This window comes from Acipenser ruthenus, chromosome 5, assembly GCF_902713425.1.
Source record: "Acipenser ruthenus chromosome 5, fAciRut3.2 maternal haplotype, whole genome shotgun sequence".
Taxonomy (NCBI): Eukaryota; Metazoa; Chordata; class Actinopteri; order Acipenseriformes; family Acipenseridae; genus Acipenser; species Acipenser ruthenus.
In genome coordinates, this window is record NC_081193.1 from 13,994,619 (window position 1) to 14,017,259 (window position 22,641).

The 22,641-nt window shown below is 38.9% G+C and overlaps 1 protein-coding gene across 2 annotated transcripts; it reads right to left on the reverse strand.

Moving 5' to 3' along the window:
- Window positions 1-122: 122 nt before the first annotated feature.
- Window positions 123-22,483, reverse strand: LOC117402619 (scavenger receptor class A member 3-like). Of its 2 annotated transcripts, none has more exons than XM_059023679.1 (8): window positions 22,085-22,483; window positions 21,818-21,941; window positions 7,673-7,708; window positions 7,304-7,360; window positions 5,610-5,729; window positions 5,076-5,174; window positions 2,948-3,991; window positions 123-1,809 (listed from the first exon to the last, which is right to left on the reverse strand). In XM_059023679.1, exons 2-8 carry the CDS (start codon window positions 21,822-21,824, stop codon window positions 1,388-1,390), a joined length of 1,785 nt encoding a protein of 594 aa, XP_058879662.1. In that variant the 5' UTR covers window positions 21,825-21,941; window positions 22,085-22,483; the 3' UTR covers window positions 123-1,387. The 2 variants fall into 2 exon arrangements, with proteins under 2 accessions (XP_058879662.1, XP_033859842.3); XM_034003951.3 differs by having other exon boundaries at window positions 7,316-7,360; window positions 22,085-22,481.
- Window positions 22,484-22,641: the final 158 nt, after the last annotated feature.

Genomic DNA, 22,641 nt, shown 5'->3' on the forward strand with positions numbered 1-22,641 from the left:
GCACCCAAGCACCTCCACTTTCTGAAACGACCCTCATCGCTAACATCCATACTCAGATACAGGAGGCATTCCAAGTATGGTACCTGAGATATTTACATGAACGCTTGAAATAATTCTGTACCTTTGTTTTTTTTTTTTTTGTTTGTTTGTTTGTTTGTTTATTTAATTAAATTTATTTTAAAGTTGGTTGATATGCGTTTACTATCATAAAATCACATCTTTGGCCAAGCAATAACTTCCTCGATAACTACATTTGTTCAGAGTACCTGCTCTGAGTATTTAGCTCACTTATTGTATACACTGTATGCTATTAGAAGATGAGAATAAGAGTTAATCAATAATCCATTAATGCATGACTAACATTTACATTTTTAAAATGAAGTTAGCAAGTTAAAAAAAGCATACAGAACAGTTTACCTGCAAACTTAGATGAGCAGATTAGATTCTGCATTTGTTTTGCTATATTGGGGAGCTCATAGTAATGTATTGGCATCTCTATATGAAGGATACTTTTAACCAAATCTTTTGTGGTTCACAGATCTCATATGTCCACTAAGTATTTTAGTCATGTGATAACCAAGACATCCTCTCTTGACTCCATACGGCATATTTGCAAACTATTTACAGCCTTTAATTACTGTCTATTTTCAATGTTCTTCTTACAAAATGTGAAGCAAGCAATTACAAAGTGTTTAAGTTATCTTTCAAAATTAGACATAAAACCCTTCCATTTCAGGAAAGTACATGGGCTCCATATTTGCCATCTTAATACTGGGTGTTATGGAAATTAAAGTTATGATGAGATCAGACTTTTTGTAGAGTAACTTTTTATGCCCAAAGTTCCTACGGTGTGCATAATATGTTAAATATGTTGCTATGTGAGTGGTGTATCTTTGATTTTAGTACAGCTTGCACGACACTTACAAATATTTAAGCTAAATATTGTTAGACTTGCTAAAAAGCTAGTGCCATGCTTAAATTAAAACAGTGTCATTCTCACGGTTAAAAGACATAGAACAGACATGACAGCTTTTTAAAAGAAATGCTAAGAATGAAATGTTACAGTTCCAACCCTAAAATCTTATACTAGTACTGATTTGCTTGGGGGAAGTTTAGTAGTTATTTATTTTTTTGTAACTGTACACTGTAATTAAGCAACATGATCTGATTTAGTCAAAACTGGGTTCAAGATAAACAAGCTATTATGACCATTTTTTTTTTACCAAAACAATATATAATAATGGGTTTTTACTTTGTTTCTTTCAACCATATTTTAATTATGAAATTCATTGTCCCATGGATAGTAGTTATATTATAGCTTTATTTGCCAGATGGCTTTCAGTATTTCTGTCCTCCATAGTAAGTGTTTAATTCCATGTTTTATTGCTCATTGAGCTGGGGCTCCTGGGGGCCCGGGAGGCCCGGGTGGTCCAGGGGGGCCTTGTTGTCCTTTGGGACCTGGAAGTCCATGAATTCCTGGCAGACCTCTCTGTCCTTGTATCCCTGGTGGTCCTTTTGAACCAGGCAGTCCATCACGACCTGGTGGCCCCATGTCACCCTTTTGTCCACTTTCTCCTGTTGCACCTGGTTGTCCTAAAGATCCTTTTACTCCCTTGATGCCTGGACTGCCTTTATTCCCTGAAGGGCCAGCTTCTCCTGGGGGACCTGGTGGACCAAGGTAGCCCCTCTGGCCCTGTGGCCCATGGGGTCCTGAAGGCCCCACATCCCCTTTGCGTCCTGTAAATCCAACAGGCCCCTTGGGTCCAGGTTCTCCTCTATTTCCTTTCGGACCTGGTGGCCCTGGCAAACCTGTAAATTAATAATATAAATGATACGATTCTTTAAAATAGTGCAACAAGAGAAAAAAAAATAATAACTGCACCAATGTTTCTGTTTTCAAGAGGTTTTAATGATTATTTTTTATTATTTCATTATATTTGTTATATTTTTGATCATCTAAGAAGCCCATTGGATTTAACTGTGAGATAATTAGGTAAATCCTGCATAAAGATACATAAAAGTTCAGCTATAGTAAGCAAGAATGTCTCTTCACTACACCAAAACCAGCACATTACTTGATCTTTTGGATAGTACTTTATGCACTGCATGCAATGGCGTGCATAAATTACTGCATTGTGTGCTGACCCCTAATTTAATAGAGATGTGTTACATATAGCATGAAGCTATCATGGTGTGTGAAATTTAATTTCTCTTTAACCAATATTAATTACACAGTAATTCAATATATAGATGTGTAGTTACTATTTAATACTATGTAATGTGTGTAGTTACTAAATGTGAAGTAGAATGGTTGTAATTAGGCAAGACATAATAACAACTATGTCCAATAAAAAAAACCTCCAGATTAGGTCGATAAAGTTTGCCAATTCTCTTCATACAAGATTGTTTTATCATGTATTAAATTCACAGTGAAATAGTTTGTATCGTTTTTGCCATAGTGTCCTGAATCTACAATGTAAATGGTGTTTATTTTTAAAGATGAGCATATTCTATAAAAAATAAACTTCAATAATCCTAGCATTGTTTTTATTTAATTCTCTGTCTTATTGTTTTTTTGTGTTTTCATAGCTTTATCTGATTTCAGTTTAGTTTTCTCTAAACCTTTGCAGGGATGTCAGAATGTACCCATATAATACAGCTCAATGGTGTTTCTCTGATTGCATGCAATAGCACAAATAAAATTAATGGGACCCATCATTAAATTTACTGAGAATTTGTTCTTTGAAGTTGGTTTTATGGGATACTTAAGAAGGTATTAAACTCCACGTCATCTGCAATTCATTATACTTACTATATTTGAAAAATATCAAAATTCATAGCCAGTGTGAATGCTTTATGTTGTCTTTTTAAGTCATCTATTATATTTATAGTGTGTGTAGCTAGCTATTGTGATGTGATGCCTGTAACATAATCCTACGAGTCTCACCTTTCACAATGGTGAAGTTCTTGATTATCTGCCCATGCTTTATGTCCACCAGTTTCATTTCTTCCATAACCATTGATAGATTCCTTATCTCAAAATCTAGTCTTCCAGTCAACAGGCTGTACCTTTGTCGCAACAAATCTGCTGTGTAGATCATCAGATGGATTGTATTATTTAGATACTGTAGTTCCTGTTCATGGGTGCTTAGCCCAGCAGCACAGGACACTCTCACATCATCAATGTACTTCAGCATTCTGTGCACATGGTTATCCGTGGCATTGATATTGGCGAATATGGTACTTATTTCCATTTCATGAGAGGTCATTCGGCCCTCGAGTGTTTCAAACCTCTCGCTGGTTCTGTTTTCATAGTATTTTGAATGGTAATGGAAGTCTTGCATGTTTTCCTCATGCTCATCCAAAAAGGAAGAGATGTTATCAAGCTGCATCTGCAAGTTCATTACTTGCAAGACAAGGTCATGCATGGTGTCAGAGTTGAGACTGATGCGTTGCAGTGTGGTTGAAATGCCATTCTGAATACTTCTTACCATATCATTGGTTTTGCCAGTGGAAGACCTTATAACTCCCAGTATTTTGCTGTAATTCTGCCATTCTATCACGACTTTATGTAAAACCAACATTTCTTCATCCATCTTCCTCTGAATGCCATTGATCCATGAAGAGCTCAGCCCAACTGTGGAATTAATTTGTTGAACTGTGGCTCTTAAATCATATTGGTCCTGGACCAATGATTTCATTGATTCATCAGTTTCAGTTATAACAACCTGCCAGCCATGGACTTGCTCCAAGTATCTCTCCAAGGATTGGTTGATGAGCTTAATAGAGATTGAATAATTTTGGATGTCGCGAGCATATTTGCTATTTGAGTAAGTGAGACTTTGCTGAGTCTTGGCTGCTTGGTCCAGGGACTGTTCCTGAACCAAAATCATTTTTTGAATCTCTTCAAACTCTCCTTGTAGCTTCTCAATCTCCTGTCCAAACTGGGTGACGTCATGGCAGTCTATGCAGTTACTGGAGGATCTGTGATCTAAGCATAAGGATAAAGAAAGTTTTTTTTAAAGTGCTTTTTTCTTTCTAAAACTAAAGATCTGTACATGATTAACTGAAATAAAATGTAATACATTTAACATGTCATCGTATACAGAGAGCTTACCAGTCTAGTATTTTGAATGGTAATACAAGAGGCTAAAAAGACACTGCCTGTAGACTTTTCATGTACTGTGATATCAATTGCTTTATTAATCAATCACAAAAAGATATACCGAGCATTAAAATAAACTTCTCATTATTATAACACATTTATTTAAAAAAAAAAAATAAGGTATATAAATGGTGGACATTGAGGAAATGTTTTTGGTTTCTTTTAATCACTCGATCATTCATCCTTTACCATGACATGCTTGAGTGACTATGACTGAAGCATATGCACTTAAATCACCTAATTAGTGAGACAGTTGATTGGACACTGGATATGGAGTGATTTCAGCTGTTGAATTGCAAGCTTGAATAAAAGCAATAAAGAAAATCACAGAAAAAAAAAACACATGCCACGTCTGTCAAGAGAGCAGCACCTTCGTGCAATCGACATGTTGGAGGCTGGACTAGGGTAGCGTACAGTGGCTTGTCGTTTTGGGTGCTTACAGCCAGCAATTTCAAACCTGGCAAGACAGTATAACCAGACACACTCTGTCAATGACAGGCCACGAACTGGGAGACCAAGAGTCACAACACCTGCCCAAGATCGACAGATCATTTTGCAGCATCTTTGTGATGTCAATTGTTAGTCAGCACAATAAAAAGTCACTGCACTTGCTCTAAAACAGAGTTTGTCATCTAGTGAATTTTATCCAAATATAAGTGATAAGTTTCTTTTGATGCTCAAATATAAGTGATACATTTCTTTTGATGCTCAAATATAAGTGATATGTTTCAGTGTAATTTAAAAATACTTTTGCATGAAACTAAATTATTGTGCATATTACCGTTACAATATGCAAAACTGGGGGAAAAAATGTACTTAAACTAAAAGCAGGATAGGGACAGTTTTTGATTTGCATATCTACACAAGAAATTGTGACAAACACATGAAATAATGAAAAGTGAGACCCTACCCAGTCCTTTTATGCTTTCCTGGACTGTAATGATTTTTTTGTCATAAAGAGATTCGGTTGTGTTGAGGTCTTCTGATAAAGAGTCGACTTTCCTGAATACTTGTAAAATAGAAATGAGGAATGGTTTATAATAACAGCATTATTTAAAAAATGTAGATGTTTTCAAATAAACATCTGATACAACACACAATGGTATCTTAATTCAGAATTCCTCTTGATCCTAAATAAAAATGAATCACTCTGGCCATAGCATTTTTTTAAATTATTATTTTGGTGTAAATTACAATACAAGTATTACAATTCGTCCATAAAACTGTTATTCTGTTTTAAAATGCCTTTGCTACAGTATAGTGTACAACCTACATCCCATATACATATACACACACATATATATATATATATATATATATATATATATATATATATATATATATATATATATATATATATATATTTAATAGAAACATCAATCCAAATCAACCAGATGCATAATTTAACATTTCAAATGAACAGATTGTTGCAAAAATGACTTACCTAAAGATGCAAGAACTGCAACAGCAATAATAAGAAAAGCAAAGAAGCCATATAACACCTTGACAGCCAACTGGAGAGACCGGGTCTGCTGGCATTGTATGCAGCCACCTCTTGTCCTCCCTGTGAAAGCAATATATTGTTTTTATTACATGTCCTTTTCAAACATAATGCACTGAGGTTCAGTGGTACACACTGGTTTTAGGTGGTTATTTTCACGTTTAGCTTTTTGAATGAAGCCTCCATCAGAGCTGCCTTTGTTTGAACCTTGATTGGAAGCTGGTATGACATGGTTGTGTTGGCTCTCAGCTCACCATGTTGGGTGGTATGCTATAGTAAATACCAGTAGAACTGAAAATGCTATCTCATTTACTGTAAAATGTAACAGATGACTAGGGTGAAATTCACTGTTAATTATGCCAATCGCCATAAACTGAATGTCACTCTAACAGGATGGAAAATACATCTCTCAGTTTGGCACAGGTAGTTGGAGTGACTTACTTCTTGTATGCCGGTTGTGAATAAGCACATGCTTCTGAGCCAGGGCCTGTTTATTTTGGACCAGCTAGCAAACAAACATTAAAAGCTCAACTGTTTTCCATAGAGCACATGCTCTGACTCTTTGTAGAGCAGCCAACACTATTACATGTCAGTGTTTATGATCTGCCTCACCCTGAAACATGTACTGCATATATTTTTAAGCAAAAATAAAAACAATTACAGTACATTTAAAACAATTTTAAATGCTTGTGCTTGAATGTAAGCCTTTCTCTTTATTTTCTTTTGGATCAATTAAGCACTTTCTCTCCTTCTACTCCCCAAGATCTGGTCAAATAATGGATCTAGAATTACACATGCTTTTCCCAGTTCCCATGCATACTTGAGTACCTGTAAAGGGCAACTCAAGTTCCACACATACTCATGAAATTAAAAAAAAAGCAAAGTGACCCATACATTTTCATTTGCATATATGTAACAGTCAGTAATGTAGGTTACACTATTTCCTGTGGAAAGGGTGCAAGTGTGCTCTTATCACTTATCCTCTCCCATATTAATAATGAGTGACTGTGGGTAACAGACTTTGAGAAATGTTAAATCTTAAAATTGGGGCCTGGCTGGCTAGAGCTTCTGTTACATCAACTGACTGGAAAATCACAGGCCTGTGTTTCTACAGTAGGGGTGCCTGCATGGATGCAAACATTGCAAACGTCCTCTTTCAAACATAACTCTGGCCTGTGCTTCAATATGGGATGCTCCAGCACCATTTTAATAGCTCGTCTAATTGATTACCCAACCTTGCCAATGCAGCACTCCCTGTGGGCCCCCAAGCAAACAGTGACAACTCAGCACGACCAGAATTCGAACCTGAAAGCTCCTGATCATGTAACTCACCCAGCACCCTGCAATGAGCCACTGGGACCCCTCAAACACTGGTTTCTAATTATTTGTAAAATAAATGTTTCTTGTAAGCATTAAACAAAATGTATGTATGTTATCATCATCATCATCTTCAGCCTTTTTCAATCCACTGCTGGATGAAGGCCTCCCCAAGATTCTTCCACAATATATATACAGTATATTACCATGAATTCCACTGGGGTGACCTGCTAGTGTGATAAATATGAGTATACACATGCCTCTGCTGTGTAAATATATCATTCAAATTGCTTCAGAAAAAAAAAAAGATTGTTACAAACCAGTTTGCTCACAATTAAAGGAATGAATCAATTCTTCTTCTCCAGTCGGATCTTCCTCTGAAAGATAAATAATTGGAACCACAAGTCATTCTTCTATTCCTCAAGGAGAGATTGTACTTTATAATGCTAAAAACAATAACCTTTTATTTATATGCAGGTGGATTCCTGCAGTATAACAAAACTGGTTTGTTGTATTAGATGATTTCCAAGAACACATTTACAGATGTCTTTATTTCTCAGACTTACTTTTAAAAAATCTAAAGCACTAAAATACAATCCATCCAAAAGGATGTTATTATATTAGATAACCCAATCACTGTGAATCAATCCAATCACCACTGACTTTACTTGCAATTACTCAGATCATACCTTTAAACAGCTGGTTTTCATAGCCACAGCGAGTTTCTAGTGGGAGCAACACAAAAAAGAAATGAATTTAAGACAGAAATAATACTTGCAAATAGGTACAAAATAAAAATGGTGATGCTTCACTGTACAGGATAGAAGTGCTTAGAGAACTCTGATAAAGAAAAAGCTGAAGCACAAATACAGGCACTGTCTCGTTTCTTACTGAAAACTCCAGCACAAGCTCAAGCTTTTTCAAGCATAGTAAATGCTTTTTTAAAAATCAGGTGATGCTGCTAGTCTTTCAGACAGAACAGGATTTTTTCAAGCCATGAACGTTTATTTTCAAAGTCCACTTTTCCACTTTGTTTTCCAGTTCCAAGAGTGATGACTTATTAAGTTATAATCTTGCTCAGGGTAGGGCTGTAAAATACAGAATTACCATTTTTGGTATGCAGTTTTAATGTAATGTTTTTTTTCTTTTATTAAAATCACATGCTTTTTAACATTTGTTCTTAATAAATATATCCCATCCTACAACATTGCTGCAGCATTGGGTGTATAAAAATATCAAAACATTCAGGATTATGTTGAAATATAAATATTGTTGCAATATAGAACACAGGATACAGCAAAGATAAATGAATATGTTTCCTGTAAACACTGCAGGTGCTTTCTGTAATGCTTCAAAGAACAGCTGATAATTGATACACTAACGTCCAACAATCATTAGGTGTCCAGATACTTCCCTAGTGCTGCCTTGGTTTATTTACATCACATGGTATGCAAGGGGCAACCACTAACATGTATAGAGATTACATGCTACTTCTTCTATGGGTAAACATTACTAGCAATCAGAGAGAAGAAATCTAGAAATATATATATATATATATATATAACATGATTACAAAAATCTAAATAATGTTTTTTACACTAAGTCGAACGATTAATTTGTGACTGAATTAAACAAAGTTTCTTTAACATTATACAACACACACCAACAATAACACCCCCCTAACTTTTTTTAGATGCAGTACATGTCACATTAAATACAAATATAGGCAATACCAACAGTGTCTGAGAAGCCAGTGAAGAGTCTTGGGAGATGGTACTACGGGGATCCAAAGGACACAGTTCGTGTGGGAGAAGTTAGACAACAAGCAGTGGAAGGGTTGAAGAGCATAGACAGCTGCGCTCTACCAGGTAAACTAAAACTCTGGTGCTTTCAGTTTGGTCTACTGCCGAGGTTGCTGTGTACGAGGTTTCTTTGACAACAGTAGAGAAGCTGGAAGCTTTAATCAGTTCATACATCAGGAAATGGTTGGGAGTTCCACGCTGTCTCAGCAGAGTGGGACTTTATGGTAAAGGAATACTGCAGCTACCAGTCTCAGCTCTAACCGAGGATTTTAAGTGCGCCAAGGTCAGGCTGGAAATGACATTAGTAGAGTCACGCGATAAATGCGTAAGGGAGGCAGCACCTGTGTTGAAAACTGGAAGAAAGTGGGCGGCAAAGAAAGCTGTGGAAGATGCAAAGGCTGCCCTTCGAATTGGTGATATCATGGGGCAAGTTCAGCATGGAAGAGGGGGTCTTGGTTTCAGTTCAGCTCCTCCTACATGGCACAAGGCAGCCCCAGCTCAAAGGAGGAAGCTGGTAGTCAACGAGGTGCAAAAGCAGGAGGAGAGGATGAGGTGTATAAAGGCCATTTCCCAGGCCAAGCAGGGAGAATGGATGAGATGGGAGAGTGTGGAACAACGCAAGATTGGCTGGCAAGACCTATGGTCAATGGAACAGAGCAGGATCAGTTTCCTCATCAGGTCAACATATGATGTGCTCCCATCACCACAGAACCTAAACCTCTGGGTAGGAGAGGATCCCTCATGTCCTTTGTGTTCATCACCTGCAACATTAAGGCACATTTTGACAGGATGTAAGGTGGCTCTTAGCCAAGGACGGTTTACTTGGCGCCATGACCAGGTGCTGCGATGTTTGGCCTTAGCATTGGAAGACAAGCGTAACATGACCAATAAGTTGTCACCTGTTCCATCAAAACATTACACACAAAAGACAACATTCCTCCGCCCAGGAGAGCAACCACCAAGAAAAGGTGTTAAAACCAATCCTCGCCCAGGACAACTGGAAGCTGCTAGAGACTGGAAAATGCTGGCAGATTATTTTTCCACCTGAGATTGCCACCACTAACCTTCGACCAGATATTGTCTTGTGGTATGGATCAGCACGCCTTGTTCACCTGGTAGAGTTAACAGTGCCATGGGAGGATGCTGTAGATGAGGCGTATGAGAGGAAGAAACTGCGGTATGCTCAACTAGCCACTGAAGCGGAACAGCGAGGATGGAGAGTTCGGGTTTACCCAGTGGAAGTGGGTTGTAGAGGATTTGTGGCACACTCTACAACCCGGTTTCTCAGAGACGTCGGATTCAGTGGCCAAGAGTTGCGTCGCACAGTGAAGAACTTATCTGAAGCAGCAGAGAGGAGCAGCAACTGGCTGTGGTTGAGACGGAAAGATTCTGGCTGGGGATCTCAAGCACAATAGAAAGAAAGAAACGCTGATGTACAGGTAAGTAAGCTGGGCTGAGTTGAGTGGAGGACGGAGGGGGGTGATGCTGGGGCGCCAGAATCACCGTCAAGCCCTCTTGAGGTGTCGTGGGCTAGTCGACGAAACACTGAGGATGGAAGGTGCCCACTTGAAAACCCCAGAGATGTACCCTACTTAGCTCAATCCAGACGGTTGTCATGCTGATGCGCTGGGGAGGCCGCACTGTGGTTGATCCCCGGAACCAGCATCGCAGCCGTTGTGTGTGCTGATGCGCCAGGGAGGCAAAATAAGCTGATCCCTGGAGCCAGCATTACACTTCAGCCATTAACACCAGACAGAAGGATATCTACATCATCATATGGAAGGAAACGTAAATGGATGGAGACACATATGGATCACATTAGTTTACTGTAAAGCTACGTCTTAGTTGGTGCTTATCTTGGCGAGAGCCGAGTTCAAATCAGCATGAAGTTTTAACATCTACTCTCGTGTAATGGAAATAATTTATACTTTACACTGTAAGAATACTTATTATAAGCTTAATTGGTCCAACTAATTAATTTAGGGTACTGTTGGAACAGAAACTGGAAGGACACCGGCCCTTCCAGGACCAGGATTGGAGGCCCCTGCTCTAGACTGATTCCAATGTGTGCTGAATGGAGAAGCAGAGGTAGGTCCTCTGTTTTTCTTTTTTTTTTTTTTTTCTGTTTTTCACTTTGTTGACATCACCTTTTTCTAATTTATTGCCAGGTCCGTTGCATGTCAGAGAAGAAGTCTATTGGCATTAAAGTGACCTCACCTAATGGCACCATACTAGATGATGTCATCGTATAACTTTTCCATTCTTCTACTTTTCCCTCCAGGGTTCCTCCTGGCATACACTCAGCACTCTACATACAGTATGACTTGAGGGTGTTTAAACAGCGAACATCCCTAAGAATTAGCAATGATCAGGCCAGACAATCAAAAGCCTCAAGTAAGTGTGAGCTGCCTGTGTTACAGACATAGATTGGACAAGAACCGGCAACAGTGCAGTCTTGTTGCAAGTGAGCATCTTAACCACAGTACAGTTTAGCAAATTCAGGGTCAGTAATTACAGTGCTTTTCCTCATCTTACCCATAGGGGTCAGAATCCATAACTAACCCATTGCCCAATGCACAGAAAAACAACATTTTGTAACCACAACATTGACACATAAAATGACAGCTCCTCAGAATCCCATTTAAAAGGTCTATAGCACTTCATTTGTATTATTAATATGGGATCATTTTCTCAAGCTGCTAGGATCTTTTTTTTGCCTTATTATTTGATTTCATATTGTTTGTACAATAAGCCAACCTTAGTTCAGCAGTTAAGACAACCCATAGCTTAAAAAAAAGAATGTGAAATTGTATATGAAGATCACAGAACAGTCTGGACCTGTGATAAAACTAATAATTGTGAGCTATTTCCTAATATGAAAGGAATATGAAATAGCTAAACATTAACAAGACCTGCCAAACAAAGTTAATTACAGAATTATTTTCTTAACAGCAACATTAACAAATGACAAGTCTAACTCTCAGATTCCTGTGTAACACATCCAACATTTTCCTTTCCTAAATCAATGTATTTTCTTGCACTGTGTTGGTTTAGCACATTATGTTCCAAAAACAATGCAATAACACAAATAACCATGCTGTAATTGAATGTATAGTATGTTATCATTCTCTGTCAGTGAGATTAGATCTTTTGGAAGCCATGTGTTTATTAGAATATATCAATCCCTTATCATACCTTCCTGTAGTCCTAGCTAATTAAAGTGTTATACATAGCTGTAGCTATGGTGAACTTTTGTTTTTCAAGCAAACTATATATACAGTATATTGTGGCATAGCAGTGTCACGGTCAAGACTGGTCAGCAGCAAGAATAGCGGACGCAGAGACAGCAGACTGCTATTCAGCACTTTGGCACACTTATTTACCAACAGGAACAAACTAAAGCTTTAAACAAATCCAAACAAAAACACTTCAAAACAGCACCCAGCAACCAATTGCTCCCAGTCCTTTCTACACTAATTCTTAATACTGTTCAGGCATGGCAAAGCCTTCACTGAACAATCTCTTCATGACTATCTCTTTTTGTGACTATCTCTTCTGGACTATCTATTCTGGACTATCTCTTCTTGTGACCATCTCTTCTGGACTATCTCTTCTGGACTATCTCTTCTTGTGACCATCTCTTCTGGACTATCTCTTCTGGACTGTCTCTTCTTGTGACTATCTCTTCTGGACTATCTCTTCTGGACTGTTTCTTCTTGTGACTATCTCTTCTGGACTATCTCTTCTTGACTATCTCTTCTGGACTATCTCTTCTTATAACTATCTCTTCTGGACTATCTCTTCTAGACTATCTCTTCTTGTGACTATCTCTTCTGGACTATCTGTTCATGACTATCTCTTCTGGACTATCTCTTCTTGTGACTATCTCTTCTGGACTATCTCTTCTTGTGACTATCTCTTCTGGACTATGTGTTCTGGACTATCTCTTCTTGTGACTATCTCTTCTGGACTATCTGTTCATGACTATCTCTTCTTGTGACTATCTCTTCTGGACTATTTCTTCTGGACTATCTCTTCTTGTGACTATCTCTTTTGGACTATCTCTTCTGGACTATCTCTTCTTGTGACAATCTCTTCTGGACTATCTCCCTTCTCTGCTACCGCTGCACAAACAAACATTTGTTTGTTCTTTATATAACATGTGGCCAGGGATTGACTGATAATCAATAAATCAATACACACTTTTCCCATTTAACCTAATTAACATGTGGCTGTGAAAAGGATGGCCATCTTGGCTCCAGGCTGTTCCTCCACTCCTGAACCAAGATGTCAGCCAGCCACAACAACATATTTCTAACTCTGCGGGGCCTCTGTCCTGCCACTATATACTGTATATATATATATATCTTATATATATATATATATATATATATATATAGTATTTATTTATTGTATTGTATTTATTTCTTAGCAGATGCCCTTACCCAGGGCGACTTACAGTTGTAAACAAAAAATACATTTCAGGAATCACAGTACAAGTATTAATACAATTAAATATATAAATTAAACTATGGGTGGAACTGACAACAATAATAAATGAAATTACATTTTCAAAGCCTTCAGGATTTAAAGATTTTCTGGGTTTTTTTTTAAATGCTAAATTCCTTTCTCATTTCACATCTGTTTTTCAATATCTGTCCACCTATGAAAACAAGCTCAGAGGTTTGTAAAACATCCATATAGGCACATTAGAGTGTGGTATTTCATGCTAACTCAAGGTTTTGCTCAAAATAAACCAGATGATTGTAACTACATCCATATGAGTGCCTCCTAGGTAAGTTAAAAAATAAATACCATCCCAATGTTAAACTGGGTGAACCCAGACAAGTTCTACAGCTGTGCATGCTCTGATGAATGTCGAGCTTGTGGATGTTGAAGGCTAATGCAGCACTGGTGTTTGTCCACAGAAACGGCAGAGCTTGAGCAGTGTGTAAGCCTGATAAGTGACTACACCATCATTGGGTTCATGCTTTAACAGATCACTCAGTCATGAACAGTCTCTGAGATATAACTACTCCATCATTGGGTTCATGCTTTAAATAATTTCATTTGAGAGCGATTACAACTAAGAGCAGTTACTTAAAAATATTTGGTTATAAGATTAAATTCCATTAAGAGCAAGTAGTAAGTACAATAAATGGATAAGAACAATTTCAAGAGCAATTATATAAAAAAAATGTGAATACAGTTACCTTTAAGTGTAAAATCAAGTACAAGATACAGAAAATACAATTATGATTGAGAGCAGTAGTAGAATATAGCAAAGTGTGGAGCAGTTAAGTGCAAGTACAAGATGATGCAAGTACTGATACAGTTGGATGCCACATAGTCCAGTATAGTCAAGAGTTGTGAGGCTTACAGATGCTGTTTGAACAGGTGTGTCTTGAGGAGGTGCTGAAGGTGGTCAAGGACAGAGTAGTCCTGATATCTGTGGGTAGGTTGTTCCACCACTGAGGAGCAAGGGTCGAGAAGGAGTGGGGGAGTGGAGGGGGTGTACAGCTAATCTGCTGGTGGCAGAGGAGTGGAGGGGGCGAGAGGGGGTGTAGGGAGAAATAATATTCTGGAGATAGGAGGGAGCAGAAAGGTTGAGACAGCGATAGGCGAGTACAAGTATTTTGAATTGGATGCGAGCGGCAATAGGGTGCCAGTGGAGGGAGCGGAGCAGCAGAGTAGCGTGGGAGAAACAAGGAAGGGAAAAGACAAGACAAGCAGCAGAGTTTTGGATGAGCTGGCGTGGACGGATAGCGGAAGCAGGAAGGCCGGCCAGGAGGGAGTTGCAGTAGTCAAGGTGGGACAGTACCAGGACCTGAACTAGGAGCTGTGGAGTAGTCAGTGGTGAAGGGCATATGTTGCTGAGGAAAAAGCGACAGGAACGTGCCTGAGTAGAGATGTGTTGAGAGTAGGAGATGGAGAGGTCGAGAGTGACACAGAGGTTCTTTGTGGATGAGGAGGGAGAGAGGGTGGTGGATTCAAGAGGAATAGAGATAGAGAGATCAGTGGTGGGGGAGGAAGAGGGGGGAAGAAAAGGAGGTATGAATTGGAGATGTTTAAGATGATGTGAGTGCATCCAGAAGGAGTTGGTAGAGAGAGGTAGTGATATGGGAGGAGATGTGGGAGTCAGAGGTGGGAAAGGAGAGGAAGATCAGGGCATCATCAGCATAGAAATGATACGAGAAGCCAAGGGAGGAGATGAGGGGACCCAGGAAGCAAGTGTAGAGAAAAAACAAGAGGGGTCCCAGGACTGAGCCCCAGGGGACATCTGTAGAAAGAGAGCAAGAGGTAGAGGGTGAGCCATGCCAGGACACCCGGTACGTTCGATCAGAGAGGCAGGAGGAGAACCAGGCAAGAGCAGTGCCGGAGAGTCCCAGGTCAGTGGGGGAGGACAGGAGAATAGAGTGGTCAACTGTATCAAAGGCTGCAGAGAGGTCAAGGATAATTAGGACAGAGGAGAGGGAGGCGGCATGGGCAGAGAGTAGAGAGTTAGTGATGGAGAGAAGAGCAGTTTCAGTGGAGTGTGCTGGGCAAAAATCAGGTTGAGCAGAGAATGTGTTGACAGAAAAGCAGAGTGCTGGCGATGTACTGCTCATGTAAGGGTTTTAGCAAGGAAAGAGAGAAGGGAGACAGGACGGTAGTTCTGGAGGGATGAGGGATCAAGGGAGGGTTTTTTAAGATGGGGGTGATGCAGGCCTGTTTGAAAGCAGAGGGGAAGGAGCCAGAGAGTAGAGAGGTCTTGAGAAGAGAGGAAATGAAAGGGAGTAGAGCATGGAGCAGCAGCCTGGAAAAGGTGAGTGAGGAGGGGATCCAGAGTACACATGGTGGGTTTGTGGCCCTGGAGCAGGGAGTCCAAAGGAGGAGAAGGACGGTAAATTAGTAGGGATTGCAGAGGGTGATGGGGAGGGAGTGAACAGAGGACAGGGGGTGGGTGGAGTAGATCAAAAGTGGCCTGGTAGCTTTTTCACTGAACAATAAAGTGTCTACATGTCAGTTTGCAGACAGGCTTCAGGGTGATGTGTGGGAGGGCTACTTCAAGGTTCTGAAACATTCCATACTATATGAAGGCAATAATGCTATATATTCATTACCATGAAGAGATTCTGTTGTGAGGGGGCTAACAGTAATTATGTGCCCGTGTGATAGATTAAAATCATATCTAGGATGCGGATGTAAGGATGATACTAACCAAACTAATTTTGAGTGCCTTTATTCAATTAAGCCAGTAAAACATGGCTATAATTATATTTTTATTGGAAATAATACTCACTGTATTAATTCTATGTATACTCATTTAAATGTTGACAGAAATTGTGATTAGATGTTGTATCTAAATGTTCTTGGCATTGACCCTGATACAGACATGCAGGTGCAGTTTGTTAATATAGATAAGCATGGCCTTGATAAGAACAAGCTTTCAATAAGATGAAGCATATATGGAACGAGTTGTATAGTTCTGTTGCAGGAAATGTGGGGGGTGTATTGACTGCTGTAGCTTGTACGTTCTATATATGGAACAGCAAAAGGGTGAATGTATGTGAAAATGTATTGATATATTGGTTAAAATTCCACAGACAGTTGAAATTGGTTTCATTCGCTCGGGACCAGGAGATGCCTGGGTTGTGTTTTTCTAATTGCATAGCGGGGTGTTCCAGAACATTCTGTTGAGTACATATCAGCTACTTGCCTAACGAGGTGTTCCGGAACATTCTGTTAAGTTCATATCAGCTACTTGCATAGCAGAGTGTCCTTGAACATTCTGTTGGGTACATCCCGTGTTATCAGATAAGAAGTATGGTAACCATTGGAGGAGCCTGGAGGAGGCTGTGTGCTAATGGCTATAAATATCAAATGAAAAGGGTGCTCCTTTGTAGTTCTCTGTACTGCAGAGGGCTACCCAATCCGTATGACGGCATTGTAAGCTATGAAGATTTCTACTGAATAAAAACTACTATGTTGAGAAAAATAGTAAGTCTCAGTGTAAATGTTCTCCTCAACCACACTCTACAGGTGGGGAAGGAGGCGAGGTACTGAAGAGTTTGCGAGTGTCAGTGATTTTGGAGGAGAAGAAGGAGGCTGAGATAGAGGGATTCCCTGATTTGTGATTGTGTTTGTAGGTGTTGAGCTGCTTGCCATCAAAGGTACAGTGTAAGGGTTAAGGTTCTCAGTGGTTCAAGAACATGTAAGCACTTATTTGAGGGGTAACCTACTACTAATATTAAAAGAATGTAAAAAAAAAGAAAGTAACAACAAGGTTCTGTATTATTGAAGATATTAGCACATGTGGGAATATTTACAAAAATAATTATTATTGGAAATGTTTAGTATGTTAAGCAATATGCTCCTAGTTAAATTTACTGACATTTCTGAACAGTTAATGTTAGCTACTTGCATAACTATGATACATAGTTGCATTACTTGTACTGTAACACTTGAAATGTATTTGCTTACGATTGTAAGTCGCCCTGGATAAGGGTGTCTGCTAATAAATAATAATAATAATAATAATAATAATAATAATAATAATAATAATAATAATAATGATACATGTTAAATCAGTAGTATTTGACTTGCTGTGTCTGAGGGGTCAACTCAGGAATTGATTCGTTTAAGCTAGGGAGAGTGCAGGGGAATGTGAACAAAGATGGTGACTGTACCTGCTGTTTAGCTGTGTATAGATCTGATTGAATTATCCATTAAAGAGTTTTAAGAAGCCAACATCCATGGCTTCTTAAAACAACAGTTAACATTTTACACAAGCGAAAATGTGTAAAATATTCTGAATAAAACTGTAGAAGCAAGTGATTCTTGAAATGTATTTTTGTTTACGACTGTAAGTCGCCCTGGATAAGGGCGTCTGCTAAGAAATAAATAATAAATAAAATAATTATAAGTAGAGGAATGTGCACATTCTGGAAACAATGGGACAATTAATGCACATGTCCTGAATAGACAGTCTGAAGCACACACTGTAGTAAGATGAAGATTAAATAATCAAAATATTATTTATATGTATTTTCATATTTTAAATCATAACATAACGCTTGAATAAGGAACTACAGGGTAGAGCGAAATGCTTGGCATAGTAATTCCAACAGGTAATTTGTGGCTCATTAAACAAAGTTCCTTTAGACACAAGATGCACCAAACCCCCTTACCTGTAACTACCTTCTAGATACAGTACATGTCACATAAAATAAATAAAAATGTCTACTTTTCACTGTCAGAATATTCTGATAAACCTTGATTAAGGGAATAATCTTTCAGACATGATTTATCAGTCAAGGCCTAATCCAGTTTATGTCATCAGATTTTTTACTTTAATTTATCAAACAAGATCTCAAATTCAGCAACAGATGTTCCACCTAGCTCCTAGTCTTTCCATTTGTTTCACTTCATAGCTCTTTGCTGTTTTCCTTGGATTAACACCATTTATTTTATTTAGTTATTTCATATTAATGTGGTGGTACCAAATCAAACAAATCAAGCCTGTGTGTGGTCTTGGTGTGACTTCACATTCATTTTTATACCTGACTCATACAAACTGGTCAATTGTTTTTGGCGTAACCTTCTACTTTTTAAATATGAAGAATAGCAATATTCCTAGGCCTCCAAAAAACAGGCTACACAAAAATGTTGCTGTTTATCGTTGTCTAGTAACAAAAAAAATGTATTGTTTATTTTTGTGACAAAGATGGAAAAGGTTACTGTTCAATTGGCTCTTAAACACTGTAATTATCAGTTGAGCAAACTGTAAAGAGAGACAGGGCATGACTGTTTTCATAGACACACACAAGCTGCTCACCAGGACAACGCTAAGCTGACCTCAGCCGCAGTTCCATTAACTAGTAAACCCAGGAACTCTTGTATTTATTCATGTCTCTCATGCAGTTGAACCAATACACTTTCCAGTAAAAACAAAGTCCTCATACTTGTTATTCCTTGTGGATCCTCCTCCATTGTTTTGTTCATTGTATTGTGTTTTTACTCTATTTTTATAAACTTAAAGTGGTTATTTTCAAAGGAAATGCAATGAGGGTCAGCACAAAATCTTCATTATGGTTTACATTTCAGGACTGGCATGTACTGTATCCTCCTCAAAAATGCTGCGTCATTTAAGTATCTTGATCTCGGAATGCACATTGAGAGAACTATAATGTAGATTTAACCTCATGGTTCCTCACTAAATTGGAACATCAGTCTGAAAAGACTCTTTGTATTTTAATTAAGCTGTAAAAATAAGAGAGAGAAAACTGTGCAACCTTTTGGGGATATAAATGATCCAACTCAATGAAATCGGACCGTCTTGACAATGAACCAAAGTTATGTGGGTAGCTTGTACAAAAAACATTCTATAATAATCATGGAGACACAAAGATAATTACATTGTATCCCAAATGTGCTACATAGCCAGAGGATGTCATACTTTGCACACCTTACTCCAGTTACATCATAAAACAAACACATCAGTTTTAGCTTTACACTGTTAAAGTGGTGCAACATTTCCATGGTATAATGTTAATATAAAAACATTTACTTATGGGGCTCCCGAGTGGCGCATCCAGTAAAAGCACTCGCTAGAGTGCAGGATGCACTCTATAGCCTGGATGTTGCGAGTTCGAGTCCAGGCTATTCCACAGCCGACCGTGGACGGGAGCTCCCAGGGGGCGGCGCTCAATTGGCCGAGCGCCGCCCGGGGGGAGGGAGGGTTAGGTCGGCCAGAGTGTCCTCGGCTCACCGCACAGCAGCGACCCCTGTAGTCTGGCCGGGCGCCTGCGGGCTTGCCTGTAAGCTGCCCAGAGCTGCGTTGTCCTCCGACGCTGTAGCTCTGAGGCGGCTGCACGGTGAGTTCGCAGTGTGTAAAGAGGCGGGCGGCTGACGGCACACGCTTCGGAGGACAACGTGTGTTCATCTTCGCCCCTCCCGAGTCAGCGCAGGGGTGGTAGCGGTGAGCTGAGCCTAAAAAATAATTGGGCATTTCAAATTGGGGAGAAAATAATAAAAACTAATTGGCAACGACTAAATTATTAAAAAAAATAAATAAATAAATAAAAACAGGTACTTAACTATTTAAAAACCTCCTGAATTTGTATTTGCAGCCAAAGCACAGCTGTTCATTTCCAAAACAACAACAACCATCATGACAAAGTCACCCCAAAGCAGTGCACAAAGGAGGAATATGCACTTCATTGATTAATTAAAGGGCCATCACAGTGACTGAACATGCTGACATGCATCTGTATTATTTAGACACTGTGGGGATGTCAACACCTCCTGGGAGGCAATGTGGGATCTGAACATCAGACATATTTGTTTTTACATCCTAGCGCTGAAGAAGTCCCTAATCACACAATCTTACTTCTCTGATTAATCTACTTTCAGACACAGAAAATCATGACGAATGATGGCAACAGTAAGCAAGTTCAAAGGGATTCATGAACAATTGTTTAACGTAGAGTTACACTGAACTACCCTGAACTCTCTTTGCAATACACTATAACTGGGCATGATGGGTCATGCAGTTGAGGCTTAGAGGGCTGATGCACTAGTGCACATGCTGGGGTGTACTGTAGTGGTCTTAATGGTACCGGTTACCAAATTATTTTACCAATTTTCTCCCAATTTAGAATGTCCAATTATTTTTTCCTCTCACCACAGCTATTCCCTACACAGCTCATGGGAACTGAAGGTTCAGTGGGCGTCCTCCAATCCCACGACCAAACCAGCTTCCTCTTCAACACCCAGGAACTCTAAAGTGGATGTCAGCGAGCTACCGGCCTCTGGAGAAAAAAGGCCAGCCCTGAAGATGACCTCCTGAGCTCACCAGGTGCCTGGTTGGCAGGGTCCGCTGTAGTGCTATGAGGAGAAACAGTCCCTGACAGTTTTGCAATGCGACGCTCCCTCTGGAATCACCAGCGAAGTCCGCACGGCCATGCTTTTACCAAGTGAGCCACTGGAAATGGCACTGGATCTTAATTAAAATAACAGCAGTATTTACAGCAGCCGCCAGTTTGATCAATTGAATATACTTGCTTTCTCTGATACTTTTAACAAACATTGATTTCCTAATATAGAATCTAAGTAAACTGTTACTAGTACTCTAGTCACAGGGGAGTCGCAAAACATTTCAAAATACTTAACAGAACTAAAACAGGTAACCACTGTTTAGTTTAGTATCCAATCACAAACTTCATAACTGAGGTTTAAAACTGACATATGAGCTAACTGCTTAAAAAATACTTGGAGTCGTCAACAAAAATCATGTTTGTCCAGGAAACCAAATCTCAGAGTGGCTTACAGAAAAAAAAACACCATTCCGTAGGAAACTGGCTTTGTTTCAGATGGAATAACAAACACACCTGTTGACCAGCAGGTTTTGGAATTTTACCAGTCTGCTATTGCTTATTTATTAAAGTCTGCTATCGTATTAGCAGAAAAAAAATAGTTAATGTAATTAAGGTACAATATATTTTGCAAGCAAACACTGAATCCAAAGTCAGCTATTTAGTATGTTAATATTATCTTAATATAACAATAATATAAAAGGAGTTTTGGGATTACATTTTTTATAAAGCCTACTTAAGATATCATCATCATCATATGAATGGCAAGTCTCCAGAATCCACCTTGCTATTACTGTAGCTCAAATGCTCTAAATGGCACAGTGTTTTCTGTAATACTTTAATTGTAGTCTTATTCTTAGTCCCTATGTTGGACTTCACACAGTTTCAATATTTTCCTTTTGTATCAGAATCTGGGTTGCATTAGTCCGCTGAAGGAAAGCAAAACAAATGTCTGTCTGGTGTAACTGTTACTTTAAATCAAAGCAGGAAAAGGATTTTAGAAATCCAAAGAAAACTGAGCTAACGTTTTTCCTGGACCCAGCACCCTTTATTTTTTAAAGAAGTTGTCTGTGTGCGTCTGTGTATTTAAAGGTTTTAAACTCAGTTATTTCGCTCTGTGGAAATCAAAAACAAGTACCCACACTAAAAAAAGACCAGAAAAAGACAAATCACTTACCTTTCATGGTTTTGCTGATTATCACTTTTACTAAACAGGTTGTCAAGTAATGCTTCACTCCTCAAGTGCTTCTCAGAACAAATCCCCCTTCTTTAAAGGGTCTGTTTTAGTACCAAATAGTTTCCTGTAACAGAAGGCATATGCAGAGCAGTTAAGCGACTGTGTCCCAATGCTGTGAACCATAAAGTGTACTTTTCTAAGCTATCCCTTTAGGAATTTCTTGTACAACTAAGTCTAAGGAGTTGTAAGGCAAGCAGAAAACTTTACCCAACTGATTTCTCTGCTAGAGATATCTGTCTCCCTTGTAACAACTGCAGTAAAGGCATCCCCACTGAATCTCAAGGCAGCTTTCACCACTAACTCTCTGCTTGATCTGTAGCCTATGTAAACTTCCTCTATAAAAACACGAAGAAAGATTTCAGCAGGCTACATGTTACACATATATTCTACAGTGCTGCTCAAACCAGACATGCTAACACAATTGGAAAATATAAAAAAGGAAAATAAAAATGCTAGCTAAGAGAAACATGTTACAGAAAGTATGTGCAACAGCAAATCAGCAGTTTGGATGAGACTAATTGCTAACAAATGCCCAGGTCCAAAGGAAAAAAATAAAATAACTATGTTTTTAACCTAACACAAAAAATTCAAAATGATTGGGGCACCACTGATGCATGATCATCACCCTGTCCAGTGTGGGATTTCTGACCTCATGTCATTGTGTCTTTTTAGTTTTCCAGGTTCAGCTTTAACTCTTTCCATACCAGAACCAGACACAACTACTTCCACTTAGATACAACTCTACATGCTCTGGATACCTGTCT

Coding starts and splice junctions, on each gene's coding strand:
- LOC117402619 (XM_059023679.1), bottom strand. Junction 5,730..7,303: donor CTTTAATTGTGAGCAAACTG/GTTTGTAACAAT, acceptor TTGCTTTCACAG/GGAGGACAAGAGGTGGCTGC. Junction 3,992..5,075: donor GGAAAGCATAAAAGGACTGG/GTAGGGTCTCAC, acceptor CCTTATGCTTAG/ATCACAGATCCTCCAGTAAC.